Below are 17,605 nucleotides of genomic sequence, written 5' to 3'. Positions count from 1 at the left end.
CATCAGTGGGCTGATCAGTGGGCGACTACATGCAGCCTCCATCGCGAAGCAGCAGCTGTCTTGGACCCCTCATTGTGCCCCTTGAGCCCAACATCGTCTATATAGGACTAAAGGGAGCAGTTCCCCAGGGTCTCAGGCAGGGTCCGTGCCAGCCTGACCCAGAGATGCCAGGGTTTTGCCCCTCTGCCCTCCTGAAGATGCCCTGCCCCTGAGTTGCACCCCTTCCCCTTCCTGCCCGGTTGGAGGGCGCCCTGCAGCCTCTCTGCCTGGACTCGGGGGCTGATCCTGCAAGGCACGTGCTCTCCTCCTCCTCCTCTTGCTTCGTCCTCCTGCCACACCCCACCCCACCCTCTGCCTCCTGCACCTCTGACTCCTCGCTTCGTCCCTGTACCGGAATCCGGCTCCTCTCTGGGGAAACTCGCCAGGCCACTGCCCGCTGCTCCTCAGCTCTCGGCGCGGAGACAGGAAAGTGCAGCCGCTCTCGATTCCCCTTGGCTGGCTCCGTTTCCTGTCTCTCAGCATCGGAGCTCGCTGGCTATGGGTTGGGCCATGGGAGGCTGCAGTGCTGGATGCGCCCCCTTGCAAGGGGAATGCATCATGCAGGTGGCGAGACCGCCCTGCTGCTTCCACTGCCCTCGTATTTGCAGCACGCTGCTTCTGATAGCGGAGGTTTTGCTCTTCTCTGTCAGGGCAAAGAGATCGACCCTATTAGATCTAGTCCATTCCTAGCTCTGGTTCAGCAGGGAACAAGTCTTTGCACCCTTCTCTAGGGGTGTTCACACGCCACTATCAGTGTCCCACAAATCACACAAATCACTTACCGTAGCTGTCGTAGCTCAGTAGGTAGAGCGTGAGAAGCTTAATCTCAGGGTTGTGGGTTCGAGCCCCATGTGAGAAAAAAGTGGAAATAAAGTGTGATCAAACTCCGAGATCGTCCTGGGAGACAGAAGCCCCAGATACGCCGCTGGCTAAGGGCAGAGCGACCAGTTCTCCGCCTCCCCGCCCTTTACCGCTAAACGAGTCCGCAAGAAACAAATAGCAATTCTCGTTCAAATTCATTGCGGAAGTGATGACTTCACTTTCGTTTCTCCTGAATACATCGGCCGAGAAAGACGGTTCGCGTAGTTTGGGCGCGCTCGGCCGTTTTCATGGAAGGTGGCGCCGGTGCCTCGGCGCCTCACGCCTCTGCTCCGGAAAGTGCCAAGGAGAAAGAGGGAAGTAAGTGCCTGCCTGGTTCATTCCCATACGGGGGGGGGGATTGCTTCTTCAATCTCAGGCGCTGTTGGCGGGGCCGCCGCCCCGTCCGATAGTCATTCTCCGGCCGTCGTTTTGTAACTTGGATTGGAAGCCCCTTATCAGGGACCCCTTGGCCTTGTGCGCCCACCACCCGCGGCGTAAGCGAGGCGGGAGCGCGCGCCTGGGAGGCCGGGGAGGATTGAGCGGGAAATTCGAGTTTGAGCGGGGAACTGTGTGGGCAAGCGCGAAGGAACTATAGCAGCCCTTCTCAAAATGCCAGCCTCCAGAGGATGTGTTTCGTTAACAGCCACCTCACAGTTATTGGCTTAATATTATCAGACCCGGAAAGTGAAGATCCTCCTTACAAGTGGTGAGCGAGCAATAGTCCAAAGGGCTGGTCACACTCTGCTTATGTCTTTCCTCCATAACATGGGGGTGTTGGCTTCTTTTGAAAATAACGATCAGATTTGCATCCGTGTCAAAATCCCCCCCATACACATATGTACAGTACAGTACAGTACAGTACAAGTTTTTCCTGCCTTCCAAAGTTTGGACGAGATGTGTAACAATAATTATAATTATAATTTATACCACACCCATCTGGCTGGGTTGCCCCAGCCACTCTGGGCAGCTATAATTCATCAAATATTAAAAGCTTCCCTAAACAGGGTTGCCTTCAGATGTCTTCTAAAAGTCAGATACTGTAGTTGTTTATTTATTTGACATCTGGTGGGAGGGCATTCCACAGGGCGGGCACCACTACTGAAGGCCCTCTCCAGCTTCAAACTGGCAATCTTAAGAGCAGTAAAATATGAAGCATGCTCCTTTTAAGCATTTGTCCTATATACAACCTCCTGAGGGTGGGGCTCACAGTAGTAACAGCTCAGATGCATGGGTGTAGCCAGGATTTATGTTGGGGGGCAGAACAGAGTTATCTGTGACATTGTCAGTTCGTTTATTTATTTATTTACTTGATTTAGGGGGGGGCAGCTGACCCCTGTTCCCCCCCTTGGCTACACCCATTCCATTATATTCAACTTATTTATGCACGTCCATGGAACCTTATATTCTTAACAATCCAATTTTAGAACCTTTTCCATCTTATTACAAGTGAGTTTTAAAAGTTATACTAATGTAAAAGTCTAAACACAAGCTTACAAGATACCGTATGCATTAAACATTTGCCCCCTTTTTTAAAAACTCAAAGTCCTTCTTTCTTTGGCTTCAAATTAACTAATTTGTCCTGCATAATTCAATAGTTTTTGCCAATCTTCTTTATATGGTTTGGTGGAGGCTTCTTCCTTCTGTAGGAACTGGCTGGTGTCTTAGCCTGGGATCCTCTCTCAAGTGCTGGAGCAAAGACTTTCGCTCAACAAGTCCACCAAGTCCTGTACATCTCAATATCACCATTTCAGGGTTTTTTAACATTAATCATTTCCCACATACTCTTCAAGTCTTTATACGTCTTTTCCCAGGCCTTTTAAATAATTTTACATTGCTACCACATATAGTAGCTCTTATGCATTTTACCCTCTGTTCCTGCTTCTTCTCTATCACAATCAAAGTCTCCCAAATCATTTCACATATGCAGTGGAACCTTGAGTTGCGGATGTAATCCGTCCCAGAGGCACATCTGCAACTCAAAGCGTTCGCATCCAGAAGCGTCGCGTCTGCGCACATGCACAGCGCGATTTAGCGCTTCTGCTCATGCACAAGTGGTGAAACCCAGAAGTAACTGTTCCAGTACTTCCAGGTTGCAGCAAGACGCAACTTGAAAAGACGTAACCTGAAGTGGACGCAACATGAGGTATGACCGTACCGGTAATACAATTTTTGTCTTCAATTACTCTTACTTTCCCTTGCATTTTCCTCATACCTCGTCTCTCTACCATTTCCACGTTGGTGGTTTGTGTGTTTGCCTCTTTTAATTGTCTCACAGCCTCTGCAAGTAAGTTATTTTACAGATTTGAGAAGCTGCCTTATTAACATCTTCTTTTATCTGATCAAACAGTTCTCTTTTCATGTCTAAAAGAAAATCATACAATTCATCTCTTACATTCTTTTGCATTACAGCCTGGTTGGTTTATTTTAACATGGATTTTTTCCTCTGCCATTTCTAGTTTGGAGTAAGGGGGGGCTAACTCTCCCTGTTCCAGGGTATACTTTCAAAACAAAAAGTCCTTTCCCACCACTAATAGTGTTATTTTTAGCTTTGTCAGTACTTTGCCAAGGACATTTCAATAGGTTCAGAAGAGGAAACCAGTGCTTCCAACTTTATCCCTCCCCTCTCCCACCTTACTCACAAATATAATTTATAACAGTTATATATTCAAATCTTTACATCCATTCACATGCAAATCATTCCTATATATTCAATATAATAAGTCTGTACAATAAAATTTTGATTCTAATTCAGTCCAGTATTAATAATGGATGTTCTGGTCCTCTTCTTTTGATCTTGATTTTAGCCAGCAAGTGCCTTTTAATAAATTAAATCACAGTTATAATTCCATTAGGTTAGACGTCTTCAGCACTTTAATAGAACATAAGTTTCTCTCTCAAAGTTATATGATTTCCCAAGTGCTAATCTTGTCTTCTTCCAAAAAAAAAAAGCAGTTTTCTTCCTTCAAGAAATATTGTAACTCTTCTCAGATTTATCCTCCATTTTAAGTCAAGTTCAGTCTCACCATAGGATCCAGTCAAGTTCAGATTAAGTTCAAGTCAATATCTGGTTTGAAAAGTCTTGAGATTGGTACGGTATGAACAAAAGCTATGTGTATTCCTTTTATTCTAATTACTTATTAGTTACCATAACTTATCTCCCGAAGTAAATTTCATCCACACTTCGCTTGTATGTATTTCGTGCTCACAGCATCCAGAATGGGTGCGGCTGCGGTCTTCCTTTTACCACTCCCATTTTCTTGCCAGATTCGCCAAATTAGTCAGATTCCTCACCTTTCAATCGGCACAATTGTTGGAAAGTTTTCCGCTTGTGGCTGGATCAGAGGCTTCCTTCTACATAGCCGCGGTGGTGCCTAGCTCACTGGCGCACTCGGCTTCCCCCCCCCCCACTCTCTCATAGCTGTCAAGTTCTCCCTTTTTAAAAGGAAAATTCCCTTATGCTGAATAGGCTTCCTCGCGAGAAAAGGGAAAACTTGACAGCTATGCTCTCTGCTCCTTTCGAAACAGGAGCAGGGACCAGCAATGCCGTCCATGAACTGCAGGGCCCCCAGACACCCCAATGCTCCTCTTGGGGTTTTGGGGGGAGGTGCGTCGCCCTAGTGCTCTTCCCCCAGGCTCCGTGAAGCCGAATCTGGCGGAGCCGTCAGATTCGCAGTCCGCCCACCATGTTAATCAATAGAATCATAGAGTTAGAAGAGACCAGAAGGGTCATCCAGTCCAACCCCCTGCCAAGCAGGAAACACCATCAAAGCATTCCTGACAGATGGCTGTCAAGCCTCCGCTTAAAGACCTCCAAAGAAGGAGACTCCACCACACTCCTTGGCAGCAAATTCCACTGTCAAACAGCTTTTACTGCCAGGAAGTACTTCCTAATGTTGTGGAAATCCGGAAGTGGGCACTCGGTCTCTAAAAGGTTCGCCATCACTAGCCCCTCCCTTCCACCCCACAAAAACTGTTTTTTGGGAATACAGGGCTGCTCTCTTTTTTTAAAGTATTTTTTATTAAATATTTCTTGAATTACAAAGGTGTGTGCAGTGTCTCTCATATTTTTACATGCATCATTTTTGCAAATCAGTTTCATTTGTTAAGACACTAAGAAGAAAGAGGGAAAACGAGGTAGATAGGGGGTGGGAGGGTGGATGGGGGTGGGATTAGGTGACGATGTTTCTGTTTTAGGGCTGCTCTTGTGTTAAGAAGGCTGCCGCACAGTTTGAGTGATGAGAGAAAGCAATAAAGGCTTCACAATTATGGTGAATATGCAGACATAACTTTACAGATATTCAACATACATTAGATGCCACACAAAAATGTTTTTCTATAACCAGGCCTTCAGCTGATTATGTAATCTATGGCTTTTAAAATGTGTTTATGCGAGGATGGTTATCTGTGTGTGTCTGTTCTTTTGTTATGTATTTTGTGTTCTCATTTTATATTTTTATATTATAAACTGCCCTGTGATCTTTGGATGAAGGGCGGTATGCAATTTTAATTAATTAATAATAATAATAATAATAATAATAATAATAATAATAATAATAATTTATTTTTAGTTATCCAGAATGCTGGAAATAACTCTACTTCTGAAGTGAGCAGCAGTGAAGTAACTTACACAGATGAAAGTGATCCGGATTACTCCTTAGGAAATGGCCGTGAGTACCAACATGAATATGTAGGGGAGTTTAAGGCATATAGGTCAGGGAAGAGAGGTTGGTCATGCAAAGAGCAAGCAAACAAACCAGAAAGTCTTTCATTAATTATATTTCCATTTAATCTGAACCAGGAAACTATAGTTAAAAGCTTTGGAACAAGCAGAATATTAAGCCATTGCTTAATATCCTGGCTTGTTCCAAAGCTCTTAAGTGATGATTTCTGGTTTGGGTAATGAGAGAAGTTACATTTAATTGAAATTTGGATAATGTTTCACCAAATTTTAATTTAAAATTTGCTAGAGTTTCCAGGAACAGTTCAAAGACTTCATGGAGTTCATCTAGCACTGGGCACTGTCTTTAATACAGAGTGAAGAAGGAACTAGAAATAAGGGTGTAATTAATTGGCAACATTTTCTCAAGGAACAACAAATGCGGGAAAGAGAAAGAGAAAGCATCGAATGCAATATACTGAAAGATGGAAAGGTAGAAGAATTCAAAAAGGTAAAAAGTGCAATGCTGTAGAATGTCACAAACTTTTCATAAGGTTGTAAAATTTCTGATACTAAATAAGCTTGCAGTTTTCTGCTGGTGAAGCCCATCCTTTTCCTCACTGTTTTCTTCATTTAGCCTGCCACTTATGCCTTAGTGTTAATAGTTAAGTAGGCTACTTCTTTCCATCACTCTGTTCTACAACTTCACTGGAGTGGACTGGCAGATTGTAAACTGCTTAAAGGTTTTATTACAACCAAGCAGTATATAAATTCTGTTGACTAGATGAATATAATTCACAATCTTTTCACTTCTCTCTCAGATTAAAATTTACTCTTACTAGAAGTGAACTGAATCACTTTCAGATGATATGAAATATTCTGAGTTTCGTATCAGATTCCTTTTCTAGAAGCCCAAAATATAGGAATTTCAACTATTTGACTTCAATTTCTTGATCTCATCTAGTAAAACGAAGGCAGATTAAAATTCAAGAGAAGGATTTTCAGGGCTCCACCCTTCCTGTGCATTGTGGACAAGTTAAAGGTGTTTTGTATAAGAAGAAATTGGCAGCAGGTAAACTATTGGTTTTGAATAGTATATGTGTGATCTCTACAAGGCATATAATATTAATGACAGATTTAAAAATTGGGATGGGAAGGATGCATCCATGTACAGTGGTACCTCGGTTTACAAACACAATTGGTTCCGGAAGTCTGTACTTAACCTGAAACGTACTTAACCTGAAGCGAACTTTCCTATTGAAAGTAATGGAAAGTGGATTAATCCGTTCCAGACGGGTCCATGGAGTACCGTGAAAATAATAATAATAATAATAATAATAATAATATATTATTTATTTATTTATACCCCGCCCATCTGGCCGGGTTCCCCCAGCCACTCTGGGCGGCTTCCAACAAAATATTAAAATACAGAAATCCATCAAACATTAAAAGCTTCCCTAAACAAACCGAGGCGTACTTAAACCAAGGTATGACTGTAGTTAGTGTATGACTAGCATTTGCATTTTGGAAGAACACTTTATTCTACATATCTGCTCAAAACAGAAATAAGTCCCATTTCATTTACTGGTATTTGTTCATTTAAAAGCATAAATTCAGGGTATTCAAACACACAAAGCAGGGTCTGGTCTTATGCGTCAGGGAAAGCTTGGGCAAAAACCTGTATATTTACATGACATCGGTGTTCACTCAAAATCTGGCCACAGTATTCTTCACCAGCTTCAGCTTCTTGCCAGACCCAAGGGAGGTCCCACATAGAGTGCATTATAGTAGTCCAATTTGAAGGTTCCTAGGTAAGTGTATATAGAATAGAAGCCCCAAAAATTTCCCCAGAAGACAATTAATTTATATTATACATATCCCATTCTGCTTATGGAGCCAGGGTAACTTACAGCAATTACTTCAGTATCATAATGAGATGTTCAGTCATTTGAATCCCTCTTAAAAGCACAAGTGATTTCATCAGGTTTTAAGTATTTCAGCATGTAATTTATGAATTTGACTAAATTTTTATAGTTTTCACTTTCCATACACTGTGAAGTGAAAAGAAATGCCAGGACCTCTCTATTGTCAGAACCAAAAGTGTACAGAAATGTGATTGTACAGTTTTCAGATGGATTGCCTCTTCAACCTGCAATTTTACAATGGCTAGCCATGAGATGGTGGCAGTAGCTGCTGCTGCTGCTGCTGCTGCTACTCTGGCGATCACTCGTAGCTGAGTAATATAACAAATAGAAGGCACCTTTTCTCAGACACTAGTCAGCAACATAGCCAAAAAATGTAGACTGAAAAATTACTCAAGATATCTTAGATTTAATCAAAGCCAGATTGCCATGCTGTACCATTAAAAATGAGGCTGTGCTTGATTAATCTTAAAAATAAGCAATCAAACAATTTTATATTAACAGCATGTAAGCAAATAATGGAAGAGTTCAGCAGAGGAGCTGCTTAAGTATCAAGACAGGCTGTGTTCCCTGATCAGTGATTCTTATTGCATACAGTACCTATTTACAACAAAATCAAACACCAAATAGTTTTAGTCAGAAGCACCAAGCCCCATGCAGAAATTTATTGTAGTGCTTATATCAGAATCTATGTTCATATGGTTTTTTTCCCCTAAAGTATATATTGGATAAGTTGTTGACAGATTCTTACATCCTTCAGTGAACTTTGCTGATTGGGATAGGTGTGTAACATTCATGTGACTTCTCTGTTTGTCATAGGAGTTTCACAGAAGTCCATCAAGTGTTCTGATGGAAAGTGGTTTACACCACCAGAATTTGAGGCTAAAGGAAAACGTGAAAGCTGGAAAGCCTGGAAAAGAAGTATCTACTGTAAAGGGCTTCCTTTACAAAAATTAATAGTGGTATGCAGTTCACTTGTAATGCCTGTAATTTTAATGCCTTATTTTCTGCATGTGATCTGAAAGAAGTATCAGATGATACTTTCAAGTCTTCAGATAGTTAGTCACACCTTTCCTTCTTATAATCACAAATACAATATCCTGTCCTTATGTAATAATATAGGATTGTTGTACCTCCCTTGCACCTGCTACAACAATGGGAGGTGTTGGTGGTGAGATGGACACAAAATTAGATTTTAAAAAATGGAAACAAAGGAATTCCTTTTGCTTGCATTTTCTCCTACTTTTTATTCTTATAAATGTTTGTGCTTGTTTGGTACAGAAGGTGAGTGTTCTGATTCTGTTATAATTTTAAAAAAAACTGACCACATCCACTAGCTTAGGGACCTGCTTAGAGAAATTGCATTTTGCCAGCAAATGAAATATTGTAATGGATTGATGTGCAAATGTGCTTGCCTCACATCCAGGCTGTGAGAACATGCACCAAAGTAAGACATAACTGTTGAATGAAAAAGCCATTGTCAATAATGGTTTTTTATTTTAATGGTTTTTTATTTTTATTTTGGAAGCCACCTTGTGAGGATTTCATTCTGAAACATGGGATAGAAATAGCTATATCAAACAAACAGAAGTGATAGATATGTTGCTCAGGTGTGCGCCAGTTAAAGGCAAGAGGTGTATTTACTGGAGCAAAGATGTATTGAACATTTTCATGCACCTATGACAATAATGCATATAAATATATATGGGAGTGATGTGAGCGGTATCTGTGCTAAGAAATAGAGCCAACTTCTTATATAGTGATGTCAAAAAATAGATGTTTCAAAAATAGTTCCAACTTTTTTGTGTGGATTCCGTCATTTCAAATACTATTTTGGGATCCCGCTAATGCATCAGAGTAACTAATTATGCCATGCTTATTTCAGAATGGATATCTTCCTAATCCAAAACGAATATACAGCAGGAGGAAAAAGGTAACAGTTTATCAACAGTTTTACCATTTTGGTGTGTGACAGCCATAGATATCATCAATTTATTCGTATATTATATTTTCCACAAATACACCTGTGTTCAAGCAGTTGACATTTTAAAATATATATAAAAAAGAAACTGCACTATCAGCATGAAAAAAAAACACCCTCAGACTATGGATGCTGCCTGTGGGCCCTGGAAAGAGGAAATGGTTGAGCCCACCACCACCTCCCTGTCAATGCTAGTAAGCCTGTTGTGAATGGACCTGGAAAATAAGTGCTGACTCTGGAAGACCTATGGACTTCTACGCATAATCAAGGGATGTGCTGCAATGACTGGGGCCTAGCTGTGGGGCAGGCATGATGGCCAGGCAATAGTAGTCACCGCCTATTGGAAGCAAAGGAAGTACCGTATGTCCACCCTGAAACTTTTGCAGGCACAAACAGTATTGGAAGTAGGGTTGTATAGAGCTGCCCTAATAACATCATGAGCACAAGCACTCATGAAGGCACAGTTAAAAGGATGGCTGGTGAGGGCTTCTGGTTTGTCTTGCCATGATGGCGGCTGCCCATTACATCGGAGCCATTTCACATGGAATATTTTGAGGATGAGACGGGAGTAACCATCCTCCCAACCCCCTGGGGTGGGGGCAGCTTCACCCATAGATCACCCAACACCAGGGCCATCTTAATCGTATCCGGCGCCATGGTGCAAATATATCTCCGTGCCCCACCCTCCCCGTTTCCCAATGTGTTTTACAGGGAGAATAGTCATTTAGTAATAGACTGCAAATCCTAGTCAAAAAAAATAGGATTTTGGGTGGGGGCTCAGCTTTATAGTTCAGTTTTGAGGAGGAAGGGTGTCTTGGTGCCAAACTGCAGGTTAAGAAAGGTAAATAATCTCTTTGCCCAAGAAACTGCGGTAGGGTGAATCCCCTTACTACTGCATTCTTTTCAATGAAACTTTGCTTTTTCTTGCTCCTTCACTGTCTTTCTCATTTCCCCAAACATCAAGTTTTCTTCCTGTGATGTTTTTTTCCTTCTTCCCTGCTTCTTTCTGTGTTAATTCTTACCGGTATTTCCTCTTCCCTCTTTCATTTCCTTTCATTCATTTTGGGGATGGACAGTATGCTTGTCTGCTTGTGGGGGGGAGGGGAGTCAGAGCTTATAATAAACCCCACTTACACTCCCATATTTTATTTGTCCATATTCTATTTGCCAGGAGGTGATGGGTTTGAACTCTCTAACCCCTACACTAGCTGTCCACAGAAAGTTATTTACACCTTCAACCATTTATTTGGAAATCTGAAAGTTTAACTTAACTGGGAAGCTTAACTGGGACTGACTGAGCTCAATGGGACTTATTTCTCTCACTTTCCTTCTCTTCCTTCCTTCCTTCCTTCCCGCTCGCTTCCCTTCTCCCTCCCTAACTGAGAGATCCCTGCCCCCTCCTGCTTGCACACAAGCTCCGATAGGCAGGGTGAAGCCTCCCTTCACAGCTGAGAGATCCCCCGCCCCGCTCCTGCTTGCACGCAAGTAGGAGTTGGGATCAGGGCTGCTCCGGGAGGCAGCAAGAAGCCTCCTTTCACAGCACTGGGGTCAGGGAAGGTGGAGGCAGGCCGGAAGCAAGGCCAGGTGGTACCCGGTGCAGAATTTTTTTAAATCAACCCCCCCCCCCCCGCATTGACAGCTCAGGGTAGGCTTGGGAGATGTGAGTGGGCACCGAATGTAACCTGCCACAGCGATGATGCCTGGGGTGGTCCACCCCCCCCCTTCCTACACCTCTGCTTATAACCACCACTTGCTGCGTCAACAAATGTGTGATATAGCACTCTATGAGATCCAACCACTCTGTGGAGCAACTATAGCATAAACCATGTTTCTGGAAGCCTCCACACTGCTGTTATGACCACCTCTTAAGAACTGATCTGTCTCATCTAGCATTCTCTTTCTGCCAACAACCCTTGGTGGTCACTCACCCTTGCATATGGTTATTTGGAGCTATATTGACTAATATGGACGTCCAATTTAGTTATCATGGCTGGCCGGCTAGATCACTATTTAATGGACTTGTCAAATCCTTAAAACATGAACATACACACACACACCCATACCCCTTATATAAGCTAGTGGCCACCACAGTACCTGTGGCAGTAAATTCATGTTAGTTAAGGTGTGGTTTAAAGCTTCCCTTTGTCTGTCTTGAACCTATTACCAATTAATTTCCCTTGGTGACCCTGAGTTCTAGTATTATGAGAGATGACCACCGAAGCAGAGTTGGGATATTTATTTATTTATATTTATTATTCACCTTGTCATAAGAGTACAGGGCAGCTTAAAATAGTTTATTTTCTCATTGTATGTCTGAGAGATGGTGATTTGCCCACTTTTGCATAGCTATGGCATCTTCAGTTTTTTAAAAGTTCAGAGTTATGTCTGCTGTACACATATAGCACACTGAGGGGGATCTGAAGTGTCAGAATAGGCTGTACCACTTCAGAAGGGTGCAGGGTGCAGGATAGTTAAAACAACCTTTTGAGGGTTCAAGAAGAGGGAAGGCAGGCAGGTAAAGGGGATAATGTACATTTTGCTGGGGAGTTGAGAAGCAGAATCAGCGAGACTCCTGCCTAGAGTGGTAGCAGGCCCATGGTGGTGGTGGGGCGATAGGAGAGAATATTAAGGAGCATTTGCCTGCTGGTTTTCAACCACCTGGTGCCCCTGTGTAAGTTTTGGACTACAGCTTCCATTGGCCCCTGGGGCATCATAGTCCAGAACCCTCTGAAAGACAGCCGGTTGGAGAAGACTGGGATAATGCAAACGCTTCCCCAGAACTTGCTGGCTTTATAAGCAGTGCATTCAAGGGACTGTAGGGTGATCACAGAAGAGTGAGACCTGTGCCAACAGAGTGTGCCCCATTCACGCCCAAGGGGAAAGTTATTTGCCCCCAAAGTTTGCAGAAGCACAAAAATACTCTAGCGGGTGCAGAAAGTCCTGAGGGGAGCTACACCGCTTTGCTGGGGCACTGGCAAAGCTGTGCAGCTTGTCCTCTCAGGAGCTGTGGTTCCCATCCGCCCCCTCCCTCCTTGCTCGCTATAAAGTGGCAAAGCAGGAGCCACTTATGGCGAGCCAGAGAGGCTGGGAGGGGCCCCCTGGCTCGCCATAAGCGGCTCCTGCTTTGCTGCTTTACAGCGAGCCAGGGAGGGAGAGGGAGCCCTGGCTCCTGTCTGCCCCTCCCTGGCTCATGTGCTCAGCCCTCCACCGGCGGCAGCAGGGGTGGCGGCAGCGGAGGGAAACCCCCAGCAGCAGTACCCCCTCTGCCTTCGCTCTCCAGGAGCGGGAGCGCCGGCAGTCGGACTCCAACTCTCCTCCCCGCATACTCTCAGCCTGGCGCCCTTCAAAGCTCGGCGCCCTGAGCCACTTGAACCACCGGATAGAGACGTCCCTGCCCAACACCTGCTCCCAATCTGGGAGGAATGAGGGGGCAGGGGGCGCTGGGTGGAAAACACCATGCAACTCTCCAGAGTCGTTGCCATGAGCAACAAACTCCTGTTTTTTAAGATGAAAATTCGGACTTAATTAATGGGCATGCTTTGAGTGAGGGGAGATAAACTACTCTGTTCATTGATTCAGCCACTGAGGTGAATCTCTATGGTTCTATTATAAAAAATGTAAGACTTGTCTTTCTGGACTGCAGGTGCTGCGTTTTGATGAATGACACACAGTTTGTCTATGCCTGTTGAATCATCTGTGCCTATTTTTATTTGGCAGGTAAAGAATCCATCGATATCATTTTGCGAATCAGCCCAGTTCCAGTCATCAGGTCAGTGAAAACTTTCTGTGGGGTATGTATTAAAAAGCAGTGAGAGTGTTGGGTTATATGTGGGAAAACCATGATCAAATTCTTGCCTTTGGGTCCAAGGCTGGCTTTATAATGTGGTTGCACCAAAGGTTGCCCGGAATGCCCAATTTTGTATTGTGGTATTGTGATGTATGCCCTTTGCTGTGTGAATCTGTGCCTCTCATAGAGATAGGCAAAGTCATTCCCTGTTCCCATTAGAATGCTACCATAATTCAGGGCATGGATTCCCTGGATGCCCACATATGTGAACTTCACTGAAGTTTTGATTCTTTGGGGAATGACATGGCTACTGTGAAGAATAGACAAATAGTTACTAAGCTTCATCATCTCCCACCCTAGCTGTGGTCTGTCATGATGGCCCAGAAGAGGCCACGCCAGCGCCATCAGAAGACGCCACGCCAGGGCCATCAGAAGAGGCCACACCAGGGCCATCAGAAGAGACTATTCCAGTTGCACCTCAATTGCCAGGCAGGACCCCACACAAGCACCTCCGAGTGGAGCTGGCGCGTCTCTCACCATCTTTACTCGCTAGGGCAAGGTGCAACCCTCTGGATTCACCACACACAAGCCCACTGGATTCACCACAGGTGAGCCCACCGGATTCACCACAGGCGAACCCACCGGATCCACCACAGGCGAGCCCACCACCTGTGCCGAGGACACGTCGGAGATGCCATTGGCGCTGGAGCATGAAGCCCCACACTATGTGTGAGTCTGATAGCCCCAGGCCCTACACCACTGGGCATGGGGGATTTTGGGGATTTTGGTGGGCATGGGGATTTGGGGGAGGTGGCCAGCAGAGGGAGCTGTCTGGGGTGGGACGGCAGATTTTCTCACTGGCACAGGAGGTGGAATGGGAGTAGGCTTCCCTCCACCCACTGGAATGAATGTCAGGTGGGCATTGACTCTGCCAGGTCCTCACGTCAAGACGTAAACATGTCATTATTGTCACAATCCTCTCCATGGTCTGGTGTTTGTTTGCTTTTCCCACAGCATCCAGCCTAGGACTTGCCATCCTGCATTCTGTGTACAAAATGAAACAACTATTCCAAAACACCTTTGGGAATCGCAAAGCAGTGCAGGTGAAGCTCCAAGATATCACTGGCCACCTAATTGGCTTGCAGCAGCAACATGCAGACCTAAAGAAAGCCCTGGACCGATGCAGTCGGCTTGATGCAGCCCTGGATGTTTTGGCATTGCAGAAGCAAATGAACGGCATAATTGAGCACCAGAGGCGACTGGAAACATTAGTGCTGGAGATCCTGGCAACACTGGGTGTGGAAAGGTAAGGGGTGGTTCCCACCCACCCCTCCCCTGTAGAAAAGGGACAGAAAATTGTGAAATACTAAGTCTCACTTGTCATTTTGTTGCCAGTTCACTACTTGGAGCTCCTTTCAATCTTCATAAGATGTAATTTTATTTCCTTCCTCCTCATCTTTAGTTCTAATCTTAGTTATTACGGTATCAAACTGTATTCCCATGAACTGAACAGATGTTCCATGCAGTGTTTTACCATTCACTGATTTATTGGTCCAGATTAGAAAACCAGTTCTAAAAGAGATTGGATTTCCTATTTCACTGGTAAAGTATGACAAAAACTATGCATTTTATATATTTTGCTAATTAAGAAGCAATGATTCATTTGTTTAAATTGCAACCCAACATCTCCCAAAGGGGATTCCCCAGGTAACTAATGAAAGTTAAAAACAACAACATTAAAATAAAATGTCCATGATATTCATGCACTAGAAAGCAATAAAATATTTGCAAGTTTAGCCTTACCCTCCAAATGCAGCCCAAATGGTTCTTACTGTTTCAGGTTGACTTTGGGAAAGCTTCCAGGAGAACAATTTTATCATTTAGGGGCACCCACGATACTTTTAATTTTTTAACTCAGCATGTGATATGAATTAAGGGATGCGGGTGGCGCTGTGGTCTAAAGCACAGAGCCTAGGCGGGCTTGCCGATCAGAAGGTTGACGGTTCGAATCCCCGCAACGGGGTGAGCTCCCATTGCTGGGTCCCTGCTCCTGCCCACCTAGCAGTTCGAAAGCACATCAAAGTGCAAGTAGATAAATAAGTATCCCGCTCTGGCAGGAAGGTAAATGGCGTTTCCGTGCGCTGCTCTGGTTTGCCAGAAGCGGCTTAGTCATGCTGGCCACATGACCCGGAAGCTGTACGCCGGCTCCCTCGGCCAGTAAAGTGAGATGAGCGCCGCAACCCCTTCAGAGTCTTCCGCGACTGGACCTAATGGTCAGGGGTCCCTTTACCTTTACCTTTATGATATGAATTGCTACAAGGTGCTCTGCCATTAGTAGCTGCGAGAGACAAGCTACACGGGACAAGCAGACTCACTCAAGGGCAGACCACAAACACCTACAATATCACACAATCATAAGCAACACATATTAACTCATATCAGTAAACTCATCAGTTATTATAAACTTTTAAGTCTGAAGGAGATTTCTTGTATACCAGACTTGGCTGGTAACCTGTGGCTTTCTGGATATTGTAGGACAGCAACCCCCCATCATCCCCTTAAAATTGGCCATGCTGGCTGGTGCTGATGGGAGTTTGAGTCCCTGCCCTCTTGAATACATTTGGTTCTAAGGATGCCTGTTATCACCGCTGTTGTTCATTCTGGTCCTGGAGGTACTTGCTAGGAATGTTAGAACAGAGAAAGAAATTGTAGGAATAAAAACTGGAAAAAATGAATTTAAATTAAAAGCATTTGCAGATGATTTAGTAATCACAGTGGAGGATCCAAAAAATCTCTCCCGAATGTAATAGAAGAAATTCAAAAATTTGGGGAGGTAGCAGGGTTTAAATTAAACAAAACTAAAACTAAAAATATTAGTTAAAAAATTAAAAGAAGAGAAAAAAGATTTGGAAGAAAGCATTGAGATAGAAATCCATAAAAAAATAAAATATTTAGGAATTTGGTTAACAACAAGAAATATAAATATTTATAAAGATAATTATGGAAAAAGTCTGGTCTGAAATAAAAAGAAATTTTAAAAAATGGAGTAGAACGAATATTTCACTATTAGGAAGATAGGGGCGATAGCAGCGATAAAAATGAATGTGCTACCAAAAATGCTCTTTCTTTTCCAGACAGTCCCAGTAATAGGGATTCCCCTGCTCAGCGCCTGGAGGCCCCAGTCCTGCCACTAACCACCTGGCCTGGGCGGGGCCAAGGCCTATAAGAACTGCTGTTGCTGCTGCTACCAGCCAGGAGGACTCCCCTGCTCAGCGCCTGAAGGCCCCAGTCCTGCCACTAACCACCTGGCCTGGGCGGGGCCAAGGCCTATAAGAACTGAGTTATGTCGAAATTGTTTTCTATTCGGTTGTGTATTTTTTGATGTGGTTTATGTATTGTTTGTGACTTTTGTAATTGTGCTATTGCTGTATTGTTTTGATATTCGACTGGAAGCTGCCCAGAGTGGCTGGGGAGACTCAGCCAGATGGGCGGGGTACAAATAAAAATTATTATTATTATTATTATTATTATTATTATTATTATTATTATTATTATATAGTTAAAGATGAGTGCCTCAAAAAATGGCAAACGGAGATTTCTAAATTTGTCTGGGAGGGCAAAAAGTCAAGGATTAAACATAAAATACTTACAGACCCAAAAGAAAGAGGAGGCTTTGCCCTCCCAGACCTTAAGTTATACTATGAGGCTGTATGTTTGGTATAGATCAGGGACTGGATAAAACTGGAAAAGGAAGAAGCTTTAGATTTGGAAGATCATGATAATAGATATGGATGGCACGCATATCTTTGGTATGGGAAAGGAAAAATTCATAAAGGATTCTATAATCATATAATTAGGAGATCACTAATGAAAGTGTAGGAAAGGTACAAAGATTTAATAGAACAAAAAACACCTTGATGGTTATCACCAATTGAGGCTTCGCTGCTCAAGCCGCTTGGCAAAAAAGAAAAATGGCCTACATACAGAGATTTACTGAGAGACCAAGATGGAAAATGGAAAGTAAAAGAGTATGAAGAGATAAAAGGATATGTCCAGAGTTGGCTACATTATAGACAATTAAATGAAATGTATAAGGAAGATAATAAAAAGGGTTCAGTTATACAACTTCGAGATTCCAAAAAGAAGTAGTAGAGGAAAAGGTGAAGTTGTTGAAAAATGCCTATAGCATTTTGTTACAGTGGGAAACGAAGGACGAAGAGGTTAAATCAGTAATTATTAAATGGGCACAAGACTTTGGACATAATATACAATTTGAGGACTGGGAAAAGCTATGGAAAGTAAATTTGAAATTTACAGACTGTTCTTTGTTGAGGGAAAATTATATGAAAATGATGTAT

The 17,605-nt window shown here is 43.4% G+C and overlaps 1 protein-coding gene across 5 annotated transcripts; it reads left to right on the top strand.

The window, feature by feature from the left end:
- The first annotated feature begins 829 nt into the window (after positions 1 to 829).
- LOC118093498 (nuclear body protein SP140-like protein) lies at positions 830 to 16,772 on the top strand. 5 transcript variants are annotated; one of them, XM_035132732.2, is made up of 10 exons: positions 831 to 1,218; positions 5,469 to 5,567; positions 5,988 to 6,068; positions 6,522 to 6,629; positions 8,299 to 8,441; positions 9,365 to 9,412; positions 13,178 to 13,229; positions 13,608 to 13,976; positions 14,262 to 14,553; positions 16,382 to 16,772. In XM_035132732.2, the coding sequence occupies exons 1-10, from the start codon at positions 1,149 to 1,151 to the stop codon at positions 16,392 to 16,394; spliced, it is 1,275 nt and encodes a 424-aa protein (XP_034988623.1). In that variant the 5' UTR covers positions 831 to 1,148; the 3' UTR covers positions 16,395 to 16,772. The 5 variants fall into 5 exon arrangements, with proteins under 5 accessions (XP_060130634.1, XP_034988623.1, XP_034988624.1 ...); XM_035132733.2 differs by having other exon boundaries at positions 5,934 to 6,068; XM_060274651.1 differs by lacking the exon at positions 6,522 to 6,629 and having other exon boundaries at positions 830 to 1,218.
- Positions 16,773 to 17,605: the final 833 nt, after the last annotated feature.

This window comes from Zootoca vivipara, chromosome 5 (assembly GCF_963506605.1).
Source record: "Zootoca vivipara chromosome 5, rZooViv1.1, whole genome shotgun sequence".
Lineage (NCBI taxonomy): Eukaryota > Metazoa > Chordata > Lepidosauria > Squamata > Lacertidae > Zootoca > Zootoca vivipara.
The sequence above is the reverse complement of the archived record's forward strand: the minus strand, read 5'-3'. Positions and strand labels throughout refer to the sequence as shown.

Coding starts and splice junctions, on each gene's coding strand:
- LOC118093498 (XM_035132732.2), top strand. CDS start 1,149: ATGGAAGGTGGCGCCGGTGCCTCGGCGCCTCACGCCTCTGCTCCGGAA. Junction 6,069..6,521: donor AGGTAGAAGAATTCAAAAAG/GTAAAAAGTGCA, acceptor GATCTCATCTAG/TAAAACGAAGGCAGATTAAA. Junction 9,413..13,177: donor TATACAGCAGGAGGAAAAAG/GTAACAGTTTAT, acceptor TTTATTTGGCAG/GTAAAGAATCCATCGATATC.